This window comes from Dermacentor silvarum, chromosome 10 (genome assembly GCF_013339745.2).
Source record: "Dermacentor silvarum isolate Dsil-2018 chromosome 10, BIME_Dsil_1.4, whole genome shotgun sequence".
Classification (NCBI taxonomy): Eukaryota; Metazoa; Arthropoda; class Arachnida; order Ixodida; family Ixodidae; genus Dermacentor; species Dermacentor silvarum.
Window position 1 is genome coordinate 6,791,898 of NC_051163.1, and position 27,717 is coordinate 6,819,614.

General features: G+C 46.0%; 1 protein-coding gene across 1 annotated transcript; it reads right to left on the reverse strand.

Moving 5' to 3' along the window:
- Positions 1 to 71: 71 nt before the first annotated feature.
- Positions 72 to 26,525, reverse strand: LOC119431505 (peregrin-like). The gene is given in 13 exon segments (XM_037698988.2): positions 72 to 285; positions 1,088 to 1,313; positions 7,599 to 7,700; positions 8,537 to 8,635; positions 12,904 to 13,113; positions 13,736 to 13,960; positions 16,943 to 17,026; positions 18,086 to 18,173; positions 19,062 to 19,250; positions 20,813 to 21,385; positions 23,065 to 23,364; positions 23,366 to 24,088; positions 25,861 to 26,525. Coding segments are annotated over 13 exon segments (3,315 nt in total). The 5' UTR covers positions 26,161 to 26,525; the 3' UTR covers positions 72 to 89.
- Between the last annotated feature and the right edge of the window lie 1,192 nt (positions 26,526 to 27,717).

Below are 27,717 nucleotides of genomic sequence, written 5' to 3' on the forward strand. Positions count from 1 at the left end.
CTACACTTCATTTTATTAACTTCCTGTTCTGACAGTGAGGCTCTAGAGCAAGGACACAGCTGCATGAGGAGAAAAGGGAGAGACATGGTTTATTGGTCGTCACCGCTCGAGTCTCCCGACAGGCCCGTGGACTGTCCCGTAACGCGGCAGCGGTGCAAAATGGCATTTTCGTAGGCCTTCTTGACGGCCTTGCGCTCGGCAGGCTTCTTTGACTCCACCAGCTTCGCCTTGTCTCTGGCCGTGTCGACACCCAGCGGCTCGAGCTTGTTTCTCGGCAGCCACTGCCTGCATTCAGGAATGTAATAGCACTCGGCAAAGTTAATTACTCAGATGTGGCTGGAAAGCTTCAATAATTTCATTCTTGTATATGCAAGTCACTATAAGTGAAGGACTACACTACACATAATGATTCTGCACGAATGCACATTGAAATTTCACTCCATGTTATCCCAGACAACGCAGGAGGGGCGTTTTTTAAATATTACTGACTGAAACACTACTGTACTTCATTATATACTTTCAGGACGAATGTCGCTGAACTGGTGCTAGCCTCAAAATTTCGGCTAAATGTTATAGGACATTAGAAATTGTGCAATTAACTCTGACTAATGCTCTAATTAAATGAAATGCACAAGTTTTTCCAACATCCTTAGGAAATATATGATACAAATGTGTAACTGAATCTGGTCAGCGCTCTAGAAGCGTCCAATAAATAGGAATCTGAAGACCAGCTCCAATTTTGGGATATCGCTCTGCAAGCTTGCAGTAAATTGTGCTGGCATACCAGAAACTGGCCTCTGGCTTCCAAACAAGGTGCTGGCCAACTTCAATTCTTAAACTGCAACATAGGCCTTAAAGCAGGTAGTAAGTTCATACATTTTTAATTGAAGACTTTGTCATCACAAATAGTAAATTTCTGATGTCTGGAGGTGTGAGTGTCAGGTTGACCCCGTTCTTCCAGAAAGAAATATCAAAAAACGCATCCACCTCATCTATGCTGCATTGTTTTTAGGTACTGAAGTCTTAACTGAAGCATGTGATATAATAATGAGGGTGAGCTTGAATGAGGCAGGGAGAGAGTGCCCACCATGTCCGCTTGGTGTCGAAGAACAGCACGAGATAGACGGGCTCCGGGTAGTTTGCTCGCAGGCCGAGCACCTCTTCGGGGGGCACGGGGATAGGCACACCGTTTTGGGTGAAGCCGCCACGCGGCATCTCGGGGTTGATGATGAGTGCCGGGTACCATGGGTAGCCACGGCACTTGGCCCACACCAGGTCCAGTGGCTCCAGTGGAATCTCCGGCCGATCAGGCCCTGCGGTTTCCCGCCACCCATTCGTCTCTCTCTGTCCGTCCTTCAGGAATCTCCAACAGCTCGCACTACTTCCAAGCAGCCAGAACTTAGTATACTGCAAGCGTCTTATTTTCATGCACACTATACTTGCGGCAAGGAGTAGATTCTGAGCCAGCAAAGCAATGCGAAACCGATAACGAGCTACCAATGGTGACCCTTGCCAAGCCATCAGAAGGCATGCTTATCATTCAACGTGGCGAATAGCGCAGACGATGGGACGGGTTAACAAACAGGACAGATGCGTTATGCATATGTTCTATTCGTCCACTTGTCCCGTCTGTGCTGTCTGCCGTGTTGAATGTAAACCAAATAGCCCAGCTTGGAACACTCGTGCTTATCACGCAAACTTCTTCCAAGTCATCCGACATTCCCAGGTTAAGCTCATCCTTCTGTGATTACGAACAAGAAAAAGCCTAAAAGTCGGTGCAATGCTGCTACATAAAGATGCTACACTTAAGGCCAACCACAACGAAAAGTCACTTTGGCTAAACGTGTTATAAATGACTAGTATGTACCACTAAAGCAATCTTGGCAAAGCTGCAGGGCTGGTAATTGTATAAGTGCTCTTGTTAGCTGACAGCACCTAAGCATACGACGCATGCACCTGGTGGTTGTCGTGAATGATGCAAATCTAAGCACACCACCTCCAGGATTTTTCAGCACGGTCGATGCCTTATCTTGGAGGTTATTCCAAGGAAACGCATGCTCTGGGTCATGTGTCATTTCCAGTGAGCGGTAATGGTGGCATTTTTCCCCGTTTCGATATCAAAAACGGGTATTTTTGCTAGCTTGTAGCGACAATCGCGCGCTTGTTCTAGACGTCAAATTTTGCATGGAGGCCGCTCTATATCTACATTATACTAGGCTTTTTTACGCAGTCCAAAATTTAATTGCCGTTGACCTTTAAATGCCTTCTGTGACACTTTTTAAGAAAGCTACAGAATACGCCTGGCACATAAAAGCATCATTCTTCAAGGTACGTTAACAGCGCAAGGCCACCAGTGGGGACAGAAGAGACAACAGAGTGTTGAACTTGCAACAGTTTATTTTCTTTCCAGAAAGCATCGCTATTTATACTGTCATACAATAGCACACCAACCATGCGCAGAACGCCAAGATAAAACCACACAAAATTCAACGTGGTGATAGCCCGAGGTATCTGATCTCCTTGTCAGTGAGAGAGACAGAGGGGGTACTGATGCAACCATCCCTCAAACGTGGAATTTCTACCGCTTCGATTATCTCCCGTGTAACACGATCTCTGTTTCGCGACGATACTACATTTTTTAAATCTTGGACTGCATCCACATGCGCAGCAGTTGGCAGAAAGCCATCCCTGTTTTGCGCGGTCTACATTGTACTTGTGTTCCTTCAGCATTTCATTTATGCAGCGGCCTGTCTGTCCGATATAATATTTCCCACAGGACGGGAATCCGGTAAACGACGTTGTCTGTGCAATCTATAGGTTTCTTTTGATGTGCGAAACGGCACTCTCGTTTGGGCCTGGATGCTGGGACGGTCATTTTGCATAGGTTACCTAGTTTTTCCGGGGCAGAGAACACAACTTTGACGTTCACAAGCTCAGCGACCTTTTTCAGATTATGCGAGATTCTATGCATGTACGGAATTACTGCAATTTTTTGCCTATCGCAAGTTGGTCCATCTGGATTTACATTTACCTCTGACAAGGATCTGCACAGCAGGCCTTCAGCAACAGAGACCTGCACAAGGATTGGGTAGCCTGCCGAAGTTAACCTCTCGGATTGCTCACGAAAACTGTCGGCCATTTTGTGTTCGCAGGATTTTCTTAGGGAATTGTTGAAACATGAACTAACAATGCCGCGTTTTATAAGTTTTGAATGCGCAGAGTTAAAAGGAAGAAGAGGCTTGTAACCACGTGGGTAGTACATCCAGCAGGAACGCCCTTCGTGCAAAAATAGCTTGACATCAAGGAACCTTACTGCACCATTCTCGGAAAATTCATGGGTTAGTTCAAGTGGTCTAAACCATTTGCTCACTATGTCCAGAATGAAAGAAGCATCAGACTTGTACGAGCTGGCATCAGTGTTAAGAAAAATTAAGAAGTCAACATATCTAAAAGCAGCTAAGACGCTAGTGTTAATGAACACATCCGAAACAGATCTGTCAAGTTTTGCTAAAAACAAATCACTGATGATCGGAGCGATGCATGATCCAATGCAAATGCCTTCTTTTTGAAGATGAGCTTTACCATCCCAATAGATGTACGTCAACTGAAGATAAAAGCAAAGTAATTCTAAAAAGCCACTGACACTGATGCCAGACTGAGTCTGGAACTTAGAAAGGCCGAATTCATTAATGCATTCATCAATGCAGTGAAGTAGTGAGTCATGTGGTATAGAATAATAAAGGTCCTTAACGTCAATTGAAAAGGCAAACAGGCTTTCATTGCATCGTGAGCTTGCATCGTGAACAGCAATTTGTCAGCTGTAGTATCGTCGCGAAACAGAGAGATCGTGTTACACAGGAGATAATCGAAGCGGGAGAAATTCTACGTTTGAGGAATGGTTGCGTCAGTACCCCCTCTGTCGCTCTCACTGACTAGGAGATCAGATACCTCGGGCTATCACCACGTTGAATTTTGTGTGGTTTTATCTTGGCGTTCTGCACATGGTTCGTGTGCTATTGTATGGCAGTACAAATAGCGATGCTTTCTGGAAAGAAAATAAACTGTTGGAAGTTCAGCGCTCTGTTCTCTCTTCTGTCCCCTCTGGTGGCAAGTGTAATTACAAGTGTAATATCTCGAATAATGCACACTACTGCTGTTACTAGGTAAGGTAGCGAACACTGCACATTTTCTATTTTTACCTAATATTCGCTCAACCACATGCGAAAACACAGCCGACTGGCGCATGCAAAAACTTTCTACTAATGAACAACAAGCCACGGAATGGTACAATTTTAACTAGGGGTGTGCGTATATCAAAATTTTCTAATACGAATCGAATACTTGGCTTCGAATATCGAATAATGATATGCACATGCATTTATTAGCAAGTTAAGTTAAATTGCTATGGTGCAACATTTCAATTACACTGTCAATGTAAACAAACTAGACTAATAAGCCGTTATGCTAAAATGTATGTTTGACTCATGTTAACTTGGAAAATTTGGTAATTCCCACTAGCTTTCTTTGCCAGCCTGTGCCTTATTATACTACATCAAATGACTGTAAACTCGGAGGCATTTGACCCTGTGCCAATAGTTTCTCATCGCACTTGCTTTTGAGCAATAAGCTCACAAATGGGAGTGGCGTTGAAAAAAAAAAAAAGTGCACCCTCACTGTCCGTAAAAACGTGCCCCTTGCTACTGAAAGGCTGGCTTTCCTGCAAAGTTTAGACGTTTAATGCCTGAGTGTGCTTTACAGGCGAAATTTCGCTAGCAGCATGAAATCGTAGCATTCACCACAAGATCGTCGCAAAATTCACCACAAAATCGCCCCAACATTCTTGGAGATTAGATAGAAACAAATGCTAAGAACCGTGTTTGCTCCCGCACAGCCAGCAATATATTCAATTTCATTAGAATATATATTCAATTTCATTCGAATATTCGTAACGAACTGAATATTTGAACATTTTCGAATATCTATTTTTTTTACTCAAATACGAATATTAAAAATATAATATTCGATAATATTCAAACTTTTTGAATACTCGCACACCCCTAACTTTAACCTATCAATAAGCGATTCCAAGTGTTTGTGTGAGATTCAAAGGAACAAAGGTATCACAGCATACAAACATGCAGACCAGACAAATATGGAAACACTTTGACCATGCTTACTATAGAGGAGGCAGTACAATCATCACCACAAGTGCAAAATTGGCCTTTAATGCTCTATTTGGGATGAGTGACATTAATAATTTTTACTTAACAAACTAGCATTTAGCAATGACAGTACTGTGAAGCGGCTTTTGCTCTTTCCAATGCTGTAATAAGCACTGATTAGTCATGAATTCTATGAAAAAACAGCCAAGAGTCATTGCTTTTCGGACATTGTCATAACAAGCTCAAAAGGTGGCTGGAAACTAAACATGTTGCAGGAAACGGCAGGTGGTCTTCTGCATAAAGTGGTAAGCTCCCTGCTGCGTGCGTAGGAATCATACTTGGCTTGGGTGTCCATGACAGCTTTGTCTATCCATCATGCAAAGAAGTATTACACAGCCTCTACACGGTAGCTTGGGCGTAACAGTGAATTCTTGTGGTTGATCCATAGAAGGTACCCGAATTCTCACGCAAACACTGAAATTTTCTAAATCCAAAATTTGCTAGATGAAACCAAACAGCGGGCCTCTTGTGTAACACAGCCATTAATAAAAACAGTGTTTAAAAGGGACACTAAAGGCAATTATTAACTCAACATGGACTGTTTAAATACCATTCCAGAAATCTCGCAGCGCTTGTCTCGTACCAAGAAAAAACTTAGTTCCGTAGAAAAAATTTGGAGGACGCTTAAGAGTGAAACGCGATAGCATTCAAAGATCCCTGGCGGTTTATAAGGCTTTTTTCTCGAATATTCAAATTACAATCCTAAGCTATCACGTGACAGTCTGTAGGTTGTGGTTAAGTCGTACTTTATGATTTTTCTGACGGATGTTACTTTGAGCAATTCCATTGTTGTTCACTAATGCCTTGCGCCACGCGAAGGGCCTGCCCCGTTAGGGTGGTTCGGCATGATTATTTCCGCCAACGACGCCGGATTTTCTGCGACGCGGGGCCCTTAACGCTGTCACGTTAATATCGATTGAAACGGCCTCATCCTTCTAGGGCAACTCAAGTTGCCTGCCACGAGTGAGGCGATGTGACTCTGCATACATCATCACCACCCTTTACTACCGCTGGTGAGTAATACTCGCCCAAAAACCAGCACTACGCTGGTTTGCGAAAGCATGTCCCGAAACTGGCCAGAAATATGACATAAGCACATCATTTTCTGCTGCTTGTAGTTAGTATGAGCTGCGCAAGCCAGCAAAACCAGCGCAGCACTATGCGATACCGAAACTACCAAAATGGGAGCCACGCTGTGGTGGCTTAGTGGCTAAGATGTTGCGCTGCTAAGCACAAGGTCGCAGTATAAAATCCCCGTCGTGGCGGCCGCATTTCAATGGGGCCGAGATGCAAAAATGCTTGTGTACCGTGCATAGGGTGGACTTTAAGGAACCCAAGTGGTGATAATCAATCCGGAGTCCCCCACTACGATGTGCCTCATAATCAGATGGTAATGTTGACATGTAGAACCCCAGAACTTTTATGCGAGAGTGCAGGCATCACCGGGTCGAGTGAAAACTAAGCCTTTTCAAGACATGCGTCATTGTCAAAGGTAACGTAAATAAGTTCTTTTGTTTTAAGAATCGAACAAAAGTGGACAAGTAGCATTTTGTTCTGTATTTTAATGCAATAACCTTTTTATTATCTGTGTTTGAATACTAGTGACACAATTACAATTAGGCGTTATGACACATCGGACTAGTATTAGAATGTCCCAGTAGTCTCAAATTGTGTCCTACATTTACCTCAATTTCTCACATACTAAAGCTCATTTCTCAATAATATAAACGTTTTCGAGCATTATTCCATCACTTTAGCTTGATTTAATATTTGCCTTTAATGTCACTTTGATATACAGTAGTTGTTTGTTTATGCAGTCGGCAAATCATTAGGGTCATCTTGAGGGACGGTGGATGTCATCTCAGCTTCATGAACTCTTACGCAAGTGGTGCTTGCTTGCCCTTAGGAGCAAGTTGCACAGTGGCAGTAAATGAAATTGTCATGTGAAAGACTTAAAAGTGCGTGTAATTTTTCTAAAAAAAGGCTAGATCCAGGCATAACTAGAACCAGGCAAACTTGACTTCACAGACTTCTGGCAGTAGCTGGACCATGATGGCAGTGCAAGAGAGAGCAATCTGCTGCAGGTCAACTTGATCCGCAATGACCAATGGAAGTAATTAGAATAATAATAGTTTATTCACAAATATATGTACATTTTTAGTATCAGCACTATGATCAAACCCACTACGGATTCAACAATGGAATGTTACAAATTCTTTACTGCAGAAAAAAAAAGGGGGGGACACCTGTTGTGAACGAGCACAGTCCAATCTAGTTCAAGCACTCCCGCCTTATCGACCTAGGCTGGCACACACACTTGCTTCTGGCAAGGGCTCTCGTAGGTCAACGAGTTGGTCGTCCGACAGACGGACTCACCAGGGGCCTCGTCTGGCTCGGTGGCTTCGTCCGATGAACTGCTCGATGCCGACTCGGAGGACTCGCTTGACGATTCTCGATCAGAGTCGCTGCCTTGCTCATCTGCGTGTGAGAGTAAAGTAAGCCACTGTTGAAGCAAGCAGACAGGAAAAAATGCTCGAGCATTTGGTCACAAAGGCAATCTGTGCATGCTGGCCCCTCACACTGCCTCAAAGTTCCTTATGCTTACACACGCCAAGTGGCTCTGCTACTGTTGACAAAGGCTGGACAGATGCTCACAAAAGTTTTGAAAAACGGTAAACCACAAACAAAGTTCAAATTCCATTTGGTATAGATGTTATTGTCTCTTTATACATGATGCTGTCTGGGTGCAGGACATGAACCTCAACGACAAGTTTCCACTTTAATGTCGCACTTGCCATCACAGCTATAATGCACCATGTTCTGGATGCAGGTCCTAACAAACACACAAAGCAATAATAAATTTATATTTACGCTATAACTCAGAAAATTGTTTTACATAAGTACAATTGCTCTGTTCAAACAATGATTGTTGGCCAGTGTTGTGTCTGCACCAGTGACGTACACACTAAAAACATTTTGCACCCTTTGGGGCTTATCTCGTCCCCAAACAATAATTCTCATCTGTCTGGCGTGCCTTTCCTTTTTCTAACGCTGTGCGCCCGGTACTTCCAGTTCATGAACGGCATGCACATCATCACCGTGACGTAGCATTCATGACAGGAAAGTAGCGAGCGCCGAGTTTTCAAGAAAGGAAACACAAGAAAGACAGACGACTATTATTGTGTGGGGACGAGATATGCCCCAAATGCTGCAAGCTTCGTTTAGAGTGTAGATGGTTTGCCTCTTAATTCGAGAGTTCTTATAGCTGGTATGCATACTGAATACTTGTGTGTACTGGCAAATGCGCTACTCACAGGAGCGATACACCTTGAAGCTGTCCGTCTGTGGTGGGAAGCAACCAAGCGGACCCGGGGAGCTGCCCTGACTCCCTGACCGGCCACGTTTCCTTGGGCCTGCACACCATCGTGCCACTGTAGGCATTTAGACCTTAAAGGTACGCTGAAGGCAAGCACTGAATCAATCAAGACTGTTCAGCTGCCCTGCTAGAAAACTTGCAATATTTCTTCAGTGACTCGGCTGCAGAGAAAACCAAAACTCTTCTGTAATGCCTGCCATGAATGGGTTCAGGTATTCTAGACAGTGCCAATGATTTCTGAGGTCATGCTCTGCAAGTGCTAAAGCTTTACTTCGACATAACAAAACAAATATAAGGTAAAACCTCGTTAATTTGGATTTCCCGGGACTGAAAAAAATGGCTAAATTAACCGAATGTAGAATTATTGAGGGTATCCAGAAAACAATAAACGAATGCTTACTACATCAACACGCTTTTATTTACTGAATGAATGAGCAAATCCTGTTGCTATTTTGCACAAAAGCAGAGCGGAAGCTGAAATTCTCGTCATCTCGTGACTCATTGGCTCTTGCAGCGGCGATAGAGGCCTCGCAACTTCCTTCGCAGCACGGCCGCGGTGCGCGCCAGCATTTGCGACACGCTTTGAACTGCCGCGCGCACATCCCGATTAAGTTTTCGCCATTGGGCTGATCGTCAACAGATCGTCGGTCGATCGCGATGTAGCCAATGCTCTTTATCCTCAACAGCTTGGCACCGAGTCAAAATGAAACAACTGCTTGCCACAACCGCTGCGGAGAAAACTGCAGCCGCTATCGATCCTATTATGAACGGCAACTTTGCTGTGTTAAAGACATGCGGCTCACACACACACTGAGTCAGAACAAAACTACCGTTCGCTGCAACAACTACGGACGAAACCGCAGTCGCTATCGATGCAATCATGGATGGCGACTACGCCAGCGTGTACAAAAAACATCGCTGTGCGATGAGTCACCTGGGTTGCCTAGCAACCACCTCAAGGAGCAGCGTGTGCTTCACCTCCTCTCCGTGCCATGCACATGTTGCCTTGACATGGGACGTTAAGGAGAGGAAAGGAGAGCATGCGCGTGGCATGCGCTCTGCTCAGGAGAGAGAAAGAAAGAAATTTTAGCAGAACCAACAAGGCAACGCGCACAGCTGCTGCTGACGCTGAACGTGCGCGGTGTCCGTGACTGCAGCAGGCGCCTCTGGCAGCTGTTTGGCAGGTTTCGACCAGCCACACCCCGCCAAGTGTGGAGGCGCAGCTTGACCGTGATGTCACCGGGGAGATAAAGCTCGGAGCCGCCGCGACAGCGGCAGAACTTTCGTTGACTTTGTGGCGAGTACGTGTAGCCTTGACATGGGACGACCAAAGAAGATCCGGACACCCGAAGAAGCCGCCGCTCATCTTGAAGCGCGTCGCACGGCTAAACGAGAATCTGCGTGTTGACAGCGAGCCAATTAGGAATAGGAAAGATAGGAAGGAGGGGAGGAAAGAGGAAAGAGCGAGATGACAAATCTCAAAGAATAAAGTAGAACACACACTAAGCCTAGTAAAACCTGGAAGAAGCTAGGTTGATCACCAGCTTCGCTGTTTACTCCAGCCTAGCGCCACTAGTGCAAGCTGCCCACTTTTTTAGGCACGTGGCCGACACGCGTACCGAGCAAAACGAAACTCTTTGCCACAACCGCTGCGGAAGAAACTGGCCGCTATCGACGCGATCATGGATGGTGACTATGTAATTATGACAGCGTGAGGCCAACGTGGTGATATGCACGGCAGTAAATGCAAGAATAAAGGCTTTAAAGGCACAAATAGGCACGAAGCATTCCGGCGTCGCTCTCATCCCCGAATGATTTCCGCTGATGACTATGGCGATGCGGACTCTGCCGCTTCGTTTCGGTTGGATGCTAGCACCGTTTTTGCTCTTCTGCGCCGCAAATTTGCGGTGCTCCTCGGTCGCCAAGTTTCAAAAGTTCTCCGTATTAACCGATGTGCCGTCAAATACGTACGAATTAACAAGAGTTTGATTGCATTGAATATTGTATACGCTGGCCGGGACCGGAGGTCGAGTCTGACTGAATTATCTGATTTTCCGAATTAACGAGGGTCGAATTAATGATGTTTTACTGCATAGTAACAAATTCTTGGATATAAAGAAGTAAATCCCACATTTTGTTGATCATGCTTTAATTCAATAGAGTTTTCTCCTACTATAATGAAGTCGAAAACGTGGGATCCAACAGTATTGGTTACAGCGAAGAAAACTTTTATTTGCTTGTATGTAAAAAAAGTTGCCAACCAATTTTTCAGACTTCCCTGTGGCACTGCTATATACCCCTAGCACAGATGTGTAATGGCAATAGCAAGATTGATGCCGCACAATGCTTTGGGCATGGAGTGCACGCACAATACTACAAACAAATTAGCCATGAACAAAGTTGTCACCATGTCAACTAGGCACGAAAACTCAACTTTAGTTGCCAGCTCCCTATGAAGCGGTGCTGGTTAAGTAGTACGGGCGGCGGAGTGGCTAGTGACAAGCTGTTGCGGGAAACTCGCTGTCAGTAGATTCGCACTTATACAGCTATCGGCGATCAAGCATGGAATCAGACGCACAGACTAGAATAATGGCTGTAGTAGTAGAGTAGGGATCCACATGCAGTACCCTCTATGTCCAGAAAATCTGTCGGTTAGCAGCAGTGCTCAGCAATAGCAACTTGAATTATTATTATTATTTGATTTGAAAACATATACACAGGAAAGAGAAAGCGAGAAGCAAGGCTGGCAACTGCCACCAGAAGGGGCACAACGCCTGCCTGCTCTTTAGAAAGGAAGAGAAAAACATAGAAAGGAAATATATGAAGGAGGGGAGGAAGGAGGAAAGAAAGAGCAAGGTGACAAATCTCAAAAATGGGACATACGAAACACACATGCATGTTTTGGCGAGCTGCTTGGCTTGGTTGGAATGCAGTTGGCAAGCCAACGCGCTAATATAAGGATAAAGCCAATCACACAGTTGTGTATTCACAGCAGTGCAGAGCGTCTGTATGTAATTTATTTTTACCGTGCCTTCTATCAGCACAGGAAGGTGCCTATGGGCCATCGAAAATCCGCAAGAGCTCCTTTGCTGGCCCATCTGAGGCACCCCTCTTGTGTTTTTTTCGCATAGACTTGACTGGAACTTTTTTCCCCGCCAATATCTTTGCGTATGCTCACAGAAAATATCTTTTATAATGAAAATATTTTCATGTCTGATGTGACTTCGTATAACGATGTTCAATGCTGTGGATTGTGCCAAAAGAGAGGTGCAAAGAGTTAGAAACAGCATTATTGTACTGGGAGTTGGTACTGTACTTTTATAGTAGCAGTGCTAATTCTGTCCTATGTTCAAGTAATTTTCTTGCTTAGATACTTGCATGCCTTAGAAGGCCCCAACTTGGTCTGAATAGAAGCATGCATTATTTGGAAGAAAAAAAAAAAAAGGTCAGGAGTTTGGGGCCTGCACTACTTCAATCTAGTCAGGGCTCCATTGAGCTGTCTGGCACATAAAATACCATCACTAGTGTATTTGATCCCAATCATGTTGAATTCGCTGCTTGGTTGTTGCTAAGCTCTTGCACAGAAGCTATAGATCAGTTGCCTGGAAATATAAAAGATGAAGGAAATTTGATGCAGGAGAAAAAAAAGTCTGCTGATAGAACTACAGCATAATGCTTAAACAGCAAACCCACTTCGAATTGCACATTAATTTGGCTTTGTGTTGCTCTCTATTTCCTAGAGCAACCGACCCAGAAGGCAGTGCTATATTACAATTTAGAGGCTTGTTTGAATGACGCTTTTGCACTCTCCCAGCATGAACAAACCTAATTAGTGAGTGAGAAAACGGTCAAAAGATAAACTCCATAAGCAAGAATAAGCATATGCCGAAAGAATGGTTTGCTTGAAAGTACAGCTAAGACCATACATGAAATGTTAGGTAGGCAGATGACACTAAGCCTGTCAGGATGAATTCAGAGGTGATCTTGCTTAAAAGAAAATGCAACATTTAAGTCAAAGCAAGAAGACACATTCCAGCCAGTTCTCTCTGTCATGGATGGCAGCAGAAGATAGGAAAATTTGCAAGCATAGCATGGGTTCTCTTGACACTGGACAGGGGAACGATGAGGGATCTTTATGGGGAGGCCTTTGTCCCACTGGGGACAATGCTAGGAGCTGTTGCAGCTGGTTTTATTTTTCAGCGCAGTACAGACAGGCAGCAGTAGAAAATGAATGCAGAACAATATGGAAAGAACTGCGTGAAATTCATGACACCCTCACAAAAAGTCGTTGGGCCCCCCGCTCACCTGGGCTTTGGTTCGGTGTAACGACAGCAGCAGCACTGGTGGCGGGAGGAGTGCCCTGGTCAGGCGTTGGGTTGTCAGCAGCGGTTGAAGACGGGGTCCGACCAAGGCGCCCTCCACGACCAGCTGGTCCCCTCCCCACAGAGCAACGTTTCTTGCGGAACAGAACACTTGTTCGCCGGTTCACGCCAGAGGGGACTGCGGATGGGACGGCTGCAAGAACAGACACACTTAGTTCACCTGAAAACTGCAATTTGGGACTGCCATTACATCGCATCAAGGGGAACAAAAATTGCAGTGGACATTTGCCCTGCATGTTTACCTGCTTCCCTCTAGTATTGGCAAGTTGTGAGAGCGTAGAGACAATTGGAAAAGGAACAGCTCCTGATGAGCAGTGAATGACAAGAGCTTTCTCACTTAAGTGTCTGGCACTTTGTGGTGCCGGGATTTTAAGTGGTAGGCTTGCAGAAACTCATAAGCAAGAGCCTTTCTAAAGTTCCAAGTCTGCATGCATGCCAACTAAGCTGATGGGTTTCTTTTAGCAGCGATTACTGAGCACCACTCTCTCTGTTCTTCGTGTTTTGCTTGTGCTAACCATGTTCCACTTACTAAGGTCCAACACCTTGTTAGGCAAAAACAACAGCTTTCACGTCCTCTCTATTGAAGTGAATTTTCCGTTGAGAACTTCTGGCGAGGCAAAGAGGTACTGAAGGTCACTTCATGTCTTCGAGGTAGTCTACTGCACATCCCTTCCCAGGTGCTTCTTACTTTGTAAGCAGTCAGTTTTGCTACAGAAGACATGTTGTATGCACACATACACACACACAGCACTTGCCTTCTGCAGAAAAGTGTCCCCCTAGGCGCATTCCAGGCGAGCATGCCAGTGCTCTGAACACCTGCGTACCGTGGCTAGGGGGCCTGCCCCGACGTGCTAGCCCGGATCCAAGTGGGCGACGACCACCGCGACGATGGCTGCTTGCCCCTCGGCGGAAGCCTTCTTTGGCACTGGTGGCTGATGTGGATTGCGGCTGGGAACCCGTGGTCGCTGTATCTGCATTAGCTGCAGTTAAAACGAAAGCTTTTGTCAAGTGAACGCACACATAGGTGAATTGTCAGTTGTCATATAGATAATAAAAATCAGAAGACTCGGTGACTCCACGCCAGCACTCCACGCCAGCACTCCACGCCATCACTTTTCCACAAACTCATCCACACCAGCATGATGCCATCTGTTCACCTTAATCTAGCTCATCGAACTTCACGCCGACTAAATAACAACTTTAGCTTATCACGCATGTACGGTGAAACCGACGCTTTCAACCTTTCGGCCCTTCCACGAGCGATTCGTTTGTGGAATGGCCTACCAGATGATCTCGCATCAGAGCGGGATCACGCAAAGTTCTTAAACAACCTAAAAAAATATTTATGCACCGAAATTTGATGTATGGCATTTTCGCGTTCACCCGTGCCTACAATGCTGTTACCGGTATGCTTTTTTTTTTCTTTTTTATTTGCTTTTATAGTTCTGGCGATGCTTTTTTCAACTGTTTTTATTTTATCGTCTATGTACAGTTATTTGCGTAATACTTTTTCGGCAGTTATCATATCTTGTTAAACTGTTGGTGTTTAAATAGTTGCTTTATATTATCTTTTGTGTAACGCCTTCAGACACTACACTTTGCTGTTATAGTATATTTTGCGTTTCTCTGTTCGTGTGTTCACTTACATCTGTAATAATCAATATTTCACCTATGTGTATTTCTCTATTCTGTACATGCTGTATTGCCCCCCTTACACAATGTCCCACAAGGGCGCTGTAAGGTACTCATAAATAAATAAATAAACTCATTTACTGTGACAGCAATTGCTACTCCATCTCCCACTGAACACCAACATTCAGTAAAACTCCAGCAATTCTGTGCAATTTACCCAAATCTATACAACAAAATAAACATGGCAACTACAGTGATCTGGCTATGATGCCAACAACAGCACGGTAGTGACGGGACCAACCATATCGTATACTAAATAAATTGTGCGTGGATCATGGCACAACAGCAAATGCCACTATGTAACGAAATAGGTAGACGGACAGATTAATGCCTGTTTTGAAATTTTAACTGCTGTCACAGTAAGAAGAGAAACAAGTTCAAAAGCAAAAGACAGAAGAGAGAATGTCACATCTGTCTTGCAAAAAAAGCTGGACATGTTTGTACGGAACCCACATGGTGAAAAATAGAATTTTGTTGGGTTTCTTCTTCATTGTCCTAGTATTCTTATCCTGCACAATGATACCATGCGTCCAGCAAAGAACAAATATCATGTCATACATGTGAGAGGTGCTCTTGATGATCTCATACAGGCTGAATTACCAATTACCATGGACTACACAATCATGCGACCTGCTGACCTTCATTTGAGGAACAGCAAACCGGGTGAGTTGGAACGCATTCATTATATCAGCAGACAGGAAACAGCCAACACATCAAAAAGCACGAGACACTATTTAAATATTGGTGCTTAACATGACAAAGAGGGCAGCACTGGTAGTGACATAAACCTCAAAATGAACATCACTCAGTTTGACAAGTTTTGCCATGTTTCCTTCAAGTGTCCAGTTTCCTTATCTGCCCTTCCTGTCAGTTCGTGAGGCAGCCAGGCAACTTCAACAGTTGCCACAAGACTGCTTAATCCATGAGCATGTTCACTGCATCAGGTCGCCTTTATTAGAGTTTTAGCCGGTTCATATAATCATTCACACAGTACTGGAATACTGGAAGTGTAGACATGAGCAGTTGCACTGATACTGACATTCTGTCACTCTGAATTCAACGAAAAGCATGCTGAACTATCTTTACAATGACTGGCTATGTTTTACTTGGTCACTATCCTAAAGGTGTCGGCAACAATATAAACGTACACGAGCACTCAAGCAAGTCTAAAATGTTTTATATGTGTAATGTCTGGATAGAGGATAAAATGACATTACTAGCACTGCTGTTGCTAAGTCTCTGGAATTCCAGTGTTCTGTAAATGATAACAGTGTATAAACAGGCTAACCATTTCTACCGGCATGGAACAATGTTCCAGCAAAGCAGCTAAGAAGGATCCCTATGATTCAGAGGAAGTTTTACTGCTTAGCCTCTCTATTCAAACATAGTGTGTTCAAATAAACTATTTCAACTGTTGCCTAGCAGGAGCAGTTGCAATCTCAAATGGCAATTGCTGAATTATATTGAATATCTGTTGCATTCAAAGAAAAAAAGAATAATATTCTGAAGACTGCAGGAAACAAGCTTGTTAATCAGGTCTTCAAATTTCAAATGAAAATTGACAAAAATTAGAATTAGAAGAAAGATTGAAGCATAATGTTTTGAATATTAGTTAAAGCATCTAAAAGACAGAACTTATTGTATTAAAAGCTTGCACATATTAACAAACACTTTTCAACGTGCAATGACAACACCTCAATGGTGGCAGTCCGTGGTGATCCACACATGTGCATACAGTTCCTTCAAAGCAAGAGAAACCTGGGGCGCGATCGGAGATCTTTGTTCAAAATGCGTTCTGTTCAGTTGATGCAACGTCACAAAGTGGCAGTATGCAAAATTTGTGGGAACGGGAGGGAGAGAGCAGCCAATCAGCAAGCAGGTGAACCATTCTGTAGCCGCAGAGGCCGTTTGGATCCAATCCAATCCACCAGACGTACCATGCGAAGCCAGTCTCGTAGCGAGCGGATGACCGCTCGGACTTCACATCTCTCGTCGCATTCTGCTCCTAACAGACGACATGCTCGTAATCAAAATGATTGACAGCAGCGTATCCTCATTTTGACGTCACCAAAAACGATGAAGTCCCCGAACGTTTGTCATACAGGTAGTCCACCGCTAGCCGATTGGCTGCTGTCTCCCTCCCGTTGTCACAAATTTTGCATAATGCCATTTTGTGGCGTTGCAGCAACTGAACAGAACGTGTTTTAAACAAAGATCTCCGATCGCGCCCCTGAACGCGGGTAAAAGAAACAGAAGAGAGGCCTGCTCACCTGTTGTTGGGGGTGGCTGGCTGACGGCGGGGCGCTTAGGTGGCCTTCCACGGCGGCCTTTCACAGGTACTGCAGGAGCTGTCACTGTAGCAGAAGGCCGCCCTCATATAACACAGCGTCAATGCCAAAAGAACACACAACACTCCACAAGTGCTACGCTTAAAGATTCCAAGTGCTCTCAGGACTTCTGTGTTTGACAGACCCACCTCACCACACACAATGATTTGCAAGCATGCACTTTCTGCAGGTGTGATAATGGCTGTAGTTCTTGCAGACACGCTCTTATAATTACATCAATTTAACCTTGGCTTACATGCCAGGAATGCTGCATGCCTTCCCAGCAAGTTCAGCCGGTGCTCAACTGCACACCCACAGTGGCAAGGCTCGGAAGACACAATGTTCACAGGAGGAAATAGCCGTGAGAAGTTCATTACACAGTTTTTGGGTTCTCTGTGTGTACATGTGTAACCAATATGCCCAAGTGCACCACCTTTGGGATTGGTCCAATGCTCTGCTTGCAGAAGTTCGGTAGAGACAGGATGGGAACACATTAGGTTACAGGCACGTGTTTCCAGCAAAATTCCTGCCACATTTTTATACGGTTTAAGGTGTCTGCAAGCAGACACAGAATCTTTTGACAAAGGTGCGCAGAATGCCAGTTTTGTGATTATAGCACACATTATAGTGCAAGGTTTAACTTAATTTCATAGGAATGCAGTCAAATAGAGGGAACACACCTATCTGCTGTGTATGACTCTGTAAGCACTGACATGCGCACAGATCTGGAAGGTTCCTTTTTCTTTTTTATTCACCCTCCAGTGAAATGAAGATGCTCAGAAGTTTTCCATTGAAACAGTTAAGCTAGTAAGCATTCCAGCTTTTAAACATACACTACAGCATCATTAGCAGCAGTGATGGTGCAGTGAAACTCAGACTGAGGCCAGTCCGTTTGACTCCTTCCAGCCTTACTCTGTCCTCATTTAAGATATTGCATCTCTGCTTCTTTTTCTATAGTTCTTGCTACCTACACACAGACCATGTGGTCCTGGTTGCTGAAAATGCATCCCAGTCTGCTCTCTGTTCTGCAGTGTGTTCAGAAAGCTCACTACCCTGGTAGTGGTGAGAGAAGCACAAACCACTTACGTGCTTTTTCGGGGAGGTGCATGCCAGTGACTGTGTCGTAACCACAGCAGTCTGCCGCAGCTCGAGCCTGACTGATCACGGAATTTCCCTGCGAGCAGACAACGAAAACACAGCAGTACAAGTCACATTGCCATGAATGACAGATGCACACACTGTGGTATAAAAACCAATACATGGCAATAAGTATGCAGCAACAAAGTTTGCACTTCAAGCAGTGGAGGGTGTCATTTCTGCCCATACAGATTTTGTCGGAGGCTAAACACAAAAAAATAATTGCCTTGACCGATGACAAGGTCTGATGTAAATTTTAAAATTTTCACGTGGTTAGGACAACTATATTTATGCGCCTGTATATTAACACAGTGCTGCAGTGAACATAAATATAGGCTGATGATGATGATATTAACACATTGTGGTAGTGGTGAAGAAGCAAACACTGCCAAAAGATCAAACTCATTATTGGTCGAACTTGCTCACAGAAAGATAAGTAATTCCCAAACCAACATAACAATGGCAAGTACAGTTGTTGGTCTTCAAGTCTAACCTTCATGGGGCAATTCTGCCCACTATGTATACATGTACAACCGTACATTCCACAGTAATTGCTGGTGCTTGCTTACATACGAGACTGCGCAACACTACTCGCATAATGTGCACAATCTGATTAGACAAGACTCGTGCTATAGAATCAGCAACAATATTCAAGAAATCTCAGATACAGTAGACACACCTTGCACAGAGCGATAACGACGAAAATCAATCACCAGCAAAAAGCAAAACAATTTACGCACAATCACCACCACTACCATTATTGTCAATAAAATTAAGTCCATTGCAGGACAAACACCTCACCTAGAGATCTCAAATATATCAGCTGTAAAATAAATGTGAATATTAGCTCTAAAGTCGGCTGTAGCCAGAAAGAACAGTGTAGTATAAGAGCTGAAGGGGGCTGCTTGCCAGCGTGAATGCTTACCTGCTCGCGCATTTTGACAGCTGCTTTGTAGTAGAGCGTGTCACGCGAGTTGTACGTCGTACAGTTGTCAACGATTAGGTGGAAATCAGCTTCAAATTCTTCCAAGTTGGAGTACTCGTGCCGCTTCAGCTTCTGCTCCATCGTCCAGAAGTCCATTGGCTTTTTAATGTAGTTTAGGTAGTCAGGAACCTGTGAAAAACCAAGACCAAATGTAGGCTTTATTTTCCCTCCTTTCTACGCCGAAGGCAGTTCAGAGACTGCATGGATTTACTCGTACCATACTCCAGCTCAGATAGCAAAAATGCAGAGGCCATTTCAGCCTGCCCAAACCAAATGTCCAACCGCTTCCAGAGCAATCCGAAGCCAGACACAGAACCACGTCAACACTGCTTGCATTGTAAACAAGCATATTCGCCGTGCAAGCCCAAAATCCCCACCAAAAAGGTGCAGCAGGTGCTATGCCAAGAATAGAAGTTGCAGGAGCGACACAAGGGGACTCTCAGATATTTTGTCACACTCCCAGCACAAAGGTGGAGGCACCTCTGAATGCTTCCAGCAAGAGCACGTAACTCTGAATGAACTACATGAAAATGTTCTGAGCACTTAGTTTCAACCAGTGAAATGTAAAGTGCGTCGTGAGAGTGCTCAAGAACAACCAGCTGAATTTACCATATGTTTCTTTCTTTCTTAGAAGAACTTTGTCTCTACCAAAAAGGGCCCTTAAAGCCATGCTATTTTATGTCTGTAGGAGAGTGGTGTCAAATGACAACACCCTCTTACAGAGAGGCAAAAAATAGTGTGTTCTTTCCTGCATGAATGCTACCACTTCTATTTTGAAACCCCTATGCTTCCATTTCGCATAATGCAACAAATTTCTTGAGTCTAGTGGATATTGGTACTGAGCATTCTTCCCCATCTGCTGAGTGCACTTCCTCATTACAAAAATAAATAGCTGGGAAGGGGGGGGGGGGGTGCATAACTTCACAGGTAGTGGAGGGCTCTAACTGAACTTTTTACTGACAGTAGTATTCAACTACAATTTACCAATTCTGAAAGAGGCATTATACGTTATATTAGTAGCTGTTACCATAATTTTGCAGAAACAGCTCACATCCTGTCACAGATTTATGTTGTCTTCTCACTCATAAAAGTTCTGTTGTCAGTTAAACGTGGCTCTTAGGTCAGACCTTGGAGCTGCTCACCAGGCCCCATCAGAATTTCTTTTTTACACTCGAAACTGTGAGGTGCCGTCCAGCAAGCCTTCCACTGCAAGGATTCTTCAAAAGGGTTTAGTAATAGTGGAGATAGAAGCAAATCAAATGGTGCAAGGCAATGGTTAAATGAGGCAAGGCATTTTCCCTGCACTAAATGTTCTTTCCCTTTGCATTGTCCGACACCAGCAACTGACATTCCTCCCATTCTCTCCCATATTGAAGTTGAGAGTCCATGTCTATGTCACAAGCCCAGACTTTTTATCTGTCTCTCTTGATTACTTTCTTACTGCACGACCCTTCCGGTGGCAGTTTTGCACATTCTGCCTTTCACAGGACTTATGTTGCACAAAAGTGTAATATTTTGCAGACACGACTATCACAGCGTGACCTATGCACCAGGCTTGCTTCTTTGCAATGCCTAAACCTGATGATGGGCCCTTTAAGCTCCTGCTCTTCTTAGATCTACTCCTTTGTTGCCGAGTACTTAGCCATGATACCATACTATGTTACCTGGATATCTGCTGTCCTGCTGCTTACCTCACTGAGGTTGACTGGCTGTGCAAAGATGTCCGTGGGATCAAGCTCACGCAGCTGGGCAAGCAGGCGCCGCAGCAGCACATCGCGTGGGCACAGCAGCAACTCGGTGGCCAGCTGATGGAGGCGCAGCTGCTCGCGCTTGAGCTTCTCGCGCTTGCGCATCAGCTCGACGAGGAGGCGCGCACGCTCCAGATCCTGTCGCAGCCGCTGCCAGAACTTGAGCTGCTCGCGCAGCCCACCACCGGCATCGTCGCCATCGCGAAGCTCCCCTCCCCGCCGCCCACCCCCAGGGTGTGCCATCTGCAACCGCCGCAGCAAGGGCACGCCATTGCGCGACTGCCGCTTGAGGGTCCAGTAGCCCAGCAGGCGTTCAAGGAATGCCTGCTTGCGCGCCAGTGTCGTGAGCGTGGCTATCTTGGCCAACCGGTCGCTGGGCAGTGTGGGGATTGACACAACGGGCACGGCTGATCGCTTCTCGGCCAGGATCTTGCGCGCCTTGCGCATCTTCTCCCGCGACTGCGCCTTGGCCTGGGCCTTGCGCACCACATCCGCCTTGTCACCACTCTCAGAACCCTGCAATGCATTCGTGAAAGCAGGAAATGACATGGTGCCATGGGCCTCTGCATTACAGTGGAGTGCCATGTTGACCGTTCAGGTTCATTTGAAATGGTCCCAAAATTGGAAAAATGGGTTCAATGCAAATGTGATGTTGCTATACATTCTAAAATAAGCTCATATTAAAGAGTTGCTCCAAATAAGCACTTGGCACTTCAATGGAACAATAATTAAATATACTGAGATATTTTTGAGAAAGTTAAATGCATAACTGATGATATCATTGCATACCATTAAACCCCCCCCCCTAAATTATGAATGAAATATGGGCACCAAAATTATGTTTTCAATTTCTGAGCAGTGGGTCTTGATTCTATGAAGGCTGTAATGCTAAACTGATGATGTCTCAATTTCTCTTCCATTCAGGGCTGCTGCAAAGCTCCTTTGAACATGACAAATAAGCCTGCCCAGTCACTTGACAATGCTATCGTGAACAAATAAGCTAAATATTATTTCTGTACACTTGGCAGAGGTCCTATAATTTTGCTGAGGAGTACTTCTGTTTGGGCAAGTAGGCGACAACATATTTCAAGTTAAACAGCGTGATAAAACAGACGGAAGAGCTGGTCTTGTGTCCATTGTCGTCTCTTATTTGTGCTGTTTAACTTGCAGCCTATAATTTCACTTAAAAGGCCAGTTGTCCTTGCCTGCATCTTGTTGAAATCCCGTACCTGTTGTACCTATTATGAATGTATTCAACACACACTCACAGCAATACAACTTTGCTAAATTTAAGTTGTAAGTGTCCATCATGCAAAAGTGCAGAATAATTTCGTTATTTTTCAGCAAGAATCACTTGTGCTGCTTCTTCCTTAGCAGTATAATGCTATCACCACTGAGGTTTCACTTTTGTCTATTGTTTTTATGCCCCAGTGCCTTCTGTGCCTCTATATGCTGTGGAATTGTCTGCACATAGGCTGCGGTGTTGCACCTTACTATTCCCCTGGTGCAATATTTTACGTGCACTTATGCATAGTGTTCTCACTCAAGGTTGAGCAAAACACAGGTAACGTTTTTAATTTGGTTTGGCAACTATAAAGGCTTGCAGCAGTAATCTGTACTTCATGCAAACTCAGCTAAAACCTGCCGACAATTGCAGTGAGGCTAAAAAAAAAAGAAAAGACGAGCAAGTCTCATCACTAGTAAAATGGTGGCACCATTTGTCGACAGAGAACTAAATACCACTTCACCAATACCATAGCCGAGCAGCCCATTTCTTTATGCTGCTACTGCTTTCAGAACACTGAAAATGACAAAAAAAGAGGCAGAACTTACAGCACATTTGATTGCCAGTAACTATGCTCATACAAAGCATATTAAAAACATTTTAGTAAAACTGGTTTAGGAGACAAAGCCCCAGAAAACCAGGCAAATTCCACGGTTTTCTAAAAAAGTGTTGCAAAGCACCCTAAAGCTGTCCAATTTAAGTAGCGCAAGCAAGTTTCAAAATGATATTTAGTGCTCGCAAGGGTTCCGAGTCTGTCAGCAGAATATCAGAAATGTTTTTCCAATTTTGGGGCCACTTTCAAAGGCCCGCTTGACATGCCACACCAATGCAGAGCAAGGGTCAGTGCATGGGGGGTGCCAGCAGGGTTAGTGTTGCATGCAGCAAAAGCAGGACTGAGGGTAAGGGTTACCGGGCAGTGGGGGCTTGCCAGCAGGCGGTGCGGGGGGGTGGTCGGCGGCGACGAGCTACTCACGGGCGCGGCGGGCGCATGCACGTCGCAGTAAGCCGCCTTGCGCACGTGCAGGCCTGTGGCTTCCTCGAGGCGCATGTAGAGGCCTGCCTGCTGGGCACAGGTCACGTGAAAGGCAGTGTAGCAGTTTGCACGGTGACACTGGATGCACGCACCGACGCCACGCTGCTTGCAGATGTAGCAGGTGAGCTTCCAGCGAGCAGCCGGAATGTTGCCCAAGCTGTCAATGGGCTCGAGGAAAGACGGTATTTGCAAAGCACACCTCGGGCACCCAGAGAGCACACACTACATGAGCCCAGCGGCCGTCATCTGTCTGCTTGAAGGCCCCGCCTTTGTTGGGGCAGAGCACACAGTCCACGGCGCGCGATGGTGACTGCAGACACCGGCGGCACAACCACTGGCCCTCGGGTATGTAGGGCACACCATAGCACTCTTGGTGTACTGCCAGGTTGCACATGTCGCAGAACAGGATGGCATTTGAGTTTTGGCACTCACCGTCGCTGCAGATGGCACACACAGCATCCTCATCAATGGGCGGCCCAAGGTCTCGGCCACTCGTCTGGCTCTGGAAGTAGGACTCCTTCTCGAGGCGGTCCATGAGGAGCTCGAAGGTGTCACAGCTCACTTCACCGAGGCCCTCGGCACGCCGCCGGCTGTTCATCAGCTGCAGCCAGGCACAGTCCTCCTCGTCCATGTCATACTCCACTGCCTCGTCGAGCTCCTCGACAGAACGCTCCATGAAACGGTAGTATGAAGCGGGCCTTGGGGGTGCATCAGGGGGTTCATAGTCCGGCACCAGCCGGAAGGATGCTTCGGGCAGTTTAGCCTTCCCACTACCTGTTGCAACGGCTGCGGGCTCTGGCTCACTTGCAGCCCCCGCCTCGGGCTCTGCGGCCACCAAGTCGAGTGGCTCACAGATGTTGATCCGGTGCAGGCAGCCATCGAGGTCCACCTCCACGATCTTCTGCAGGGCACCGCAAAGCACCGCGTTACTAGGCGAGCTTACAGGAGAGGACTGACCGCGCATGGAAACAAAAGACGGGAAATGCACCATAAAGGAACAGACAAATACAAAGCAAATCATGACATATGCTTTCCCTCATGGACTCATTTCACTGTCTTGTTGTGCATGCTAACGTTCAAGCAATTAAATGTACAAATAATGTATGGACACAAAAGCCCTACAGAAGCAACACAGACAAAAAGAAAGAGAGAACAGTCCAGCAATGGGCCAGAGATTCAAATCTCCCAAAAGAGACCATGAAGGCTGAAGAATAGATCTTTAAAATAATAACTCACTAAACAGGGGCTCGATTGTCGACTGCACACTTTCGGGGATACTTTTGTGTAATGTAGCGTCTGCATGTATTTCACTGGAGTAACAGGCAATCTGTCCATTGCAGCTTGTTCAGCTTATAGTAAAAGTGATCGGCCCAGAATGCTGCTCCAGGTTAATGCTTATCCCCAGCAGAATGAATGAAATGGTACAGTGATAAAGTAAAAAAAAGTACTAACATACTCTTTCAGAAAAACATTTAAATGCACAAAACAGATCATAGTAAAAGCAAGAAAACAGCAGTGCTTAGAGTCATGCGACTTTCGAGCCACAGTTGATGGTCTGCCAGAAAATGGATTCACACTGTCAGGGAAACAATGTGGACCAGCTTTACCCAAGGTCAGTGCTACACATAACTACGGTTATCTGCTGGACAAGAACACCGATTCCTGAAGTTGCAGTTAACACAATTGTGAATGCATGACGGCAGTGATGGCCTACATAATGTAATATGCATCCGTAGATACCTACACCCTCCAGGGTGACCAAGTAATGCACTTGCACCTTGGAGTACCACTGCCATAATCCATTAGTAATAATAAAACAATGCTCAAAACACAGGAGACAGAAAGGTGGACACACAATAGGAGTACACCCATCCCTTGTCCACCTCTCTGGGTCATGTCTTTTGCGCAATGTTTCATTTTTTATAATGCATCTATACTAACTAGCTCATTTTACTGCAGTTCTTCAATGCCCTCTAGCCTTTCTCGGGGACATTGGGCTTTGCCAGACAATTTAGTACTTTCAAATGTGTTTACTTGTGTATGTTATGCATGCGAGCCTGTTTGCCATATATGCAAATTAATACTGCTTCGACCCGTTGCAGATGTTTAACACTGCAAGATTAGCCACCATTGTTCCTTACGTCTGCGACCTGACCCCACCGTCCAAGTGAATGTATGTGGTGGGGCACATACAGCGGTAGTTAATACAAGCAGCCAACTCCAGTAGTATTAAGTGTCATGCTGCCATGGCGCGCCGAGAGAGGGGCAATATATGGGACGTATTCTGAAACGTTCCACTTCGGCGATATTTCGCTTTTCGCCTTCAGATGCGCGCTGATTGGCTGGTTGAGCAAAATTGATTGACGTTGGGCTCAACCAGCCAATCAGCTCATCCAATTTGGCTAGAACAGCCAATTAGCGCGCTTCTGAAAGCGAAAGCGAAATATCGCCAAAGTGGAATGTTTCAGAATACGTATACGTCCCATAGTGGAAGGGTAAAAGGGTTTAAGCACGCTGAGAAAGCTCGCCACTCTGCCGAAAGCACACCGCGCAGCTTTCAAACTCAAACTGACGAGTGCGTGGTTCTGCCGTGTACGGCGCGTTGCATATGCGCAGCGGTTGGTCTCGGGCACAGGGGAAGGCGTCAAGCGGCGCGAGCGGCACTGTGCTCACCTGCGCCTCTGCATATGTGAGCGCCTCGCGCGCGGCCGGTATCAGCCCCGGCGGCGGTGTCGGAGAGCGCCGATTCTGCCGGTGGTGCCAGCGTCCGCGCTTGTTCTTCTTGCTGCTCGGCGGCGCGCTACCACTACTGCTGCTGCCGTCGTGCTCGAAGTTGTACAGGTGGAACTGGATGCCCGAGTAGGTCTTGTAGATTCGACCGCAGTTGGGCAGCGGGCACTCGTACGGGGGCTTGGTCGCGCGCAGGTTTTGGCAGAAAGCGCGCACGTCGAAACTACTGTTATTCACCAACATGGCGCTCGCCTTCCGGAGTCCGCAGCACTGGCGGTCCCCGCGATGAGTCGTCCGCACTGTTCACGCCACGGTCGGAGACACGGCCGCCAACAGCGATGTAGCTGTCGTAGCGGCGGCAGCGGCGGCAGGCGATGCTGCTGCAGGCCGCCACCGCGCTGCTGCGCTGGGACGTCGATCGCGGCGGCGCATTCCTGCCGCCACTCCACGTACTTCAGCCGACGTTGCGCGAGTCGTTTTCTTCCGGCCAGTTGCAATCGGCGTCGATGCCGGCGAAGAAATAAAAAAAATAAAAAGAGCAACAACACACGCACAGATAATCTTGTGTTGACCCTGTTGATCGACTGACACGGCTACCCAAGGTTGCCGTAAACACCGACAGGCAAGAGTCGCTCTCATCATCATCGCTTCTACAAGCTGTGAATCATGGAGGAAAGTTAATGTCTGTTGTAGCTGTTCTTTAATTTTAGATTACAGCAGCATACCTGCCAACTCTCCCGGACTCCCGGATTTGGACCATATCTTCCGGTTGTACGGTTGACAGGAAAATCTCCCGGAAATTGCTGTTGTGTCCTGTTCCCGCGTCTAGCGCTTTGTCAGGCCACATTGGCAAAAAAAAAAAAAAAAATCCAACCTAATCTAATTCAGTTAGAGGTTCATTGCGCAAAAGTAAGAAAGTAGTAGGGAAACTCATGCGCTATTTCGTTAACCCCAGAACCGCTCCTTACGATGACGAGGTGGGTGCGACTGTTTTCACAACCATGTTCACAACAAATCCCTGCAGGGGCGGGGCCTCGCCTTGATGACGTACAACAATTTTCTTTCTTTCTCCCCCCCCCCCCCCCCCCCCCCCACACACACACACACACATACTTCTGTTTGGCGGCGTTGGAACGAAGAACACGCTGGGCTGGTGGTGACTAGGCAGGATTGTGGATGCTGTTAAGGGCTCGATGGTATTCTTAAATAAGCGCATCACTGTTTTGATGATCCAAATATAATCTCACTATCAGGGAGAGAGCAGTCTACCCGACTGGAGCAGTATTTTTTTAATTTGGGGTGTTGCTACGCTGTGCTTTGCAACACCCCAACGACCGCCGCAGCACCGGGGCACAACCGACCGCGCCGCCAAACAGAGGAAAACAAAGAAGAAAAGGAAATGAAATGAACTTCTTGCCGAGGCGGGGTTGGAACCCGCGTACCCCCGGTCCTAAGGCGAGCGTCGTTCCGGGGCATGCATCCATGCGAACCACATGATTGCGTTCGAGCGTCGTCGTCTTCGTCGAAAAAAAGAAAATGGTCATACGTCATCGAGGCGAGGCCCCGCCCCTGCATGGATTTGTTGTGAAAACAGTCGCACCCTGACGGGGTTGTTGGGTGCCCTAGTGGCCCGTGGGGTACAAGCATAGGGTACAACTTAGGACAGGAGAGGCCCCGCCCAGATGACCGAAGCACAGCAGCCGATTTCCTCCGCGACTAAAGAAATAGTCCCGCTGACGCGACTCGCCCCGGCTTGAAGCGCGGGCTGCCACATGATTAGGCGGGGACACAGGCCGTCCG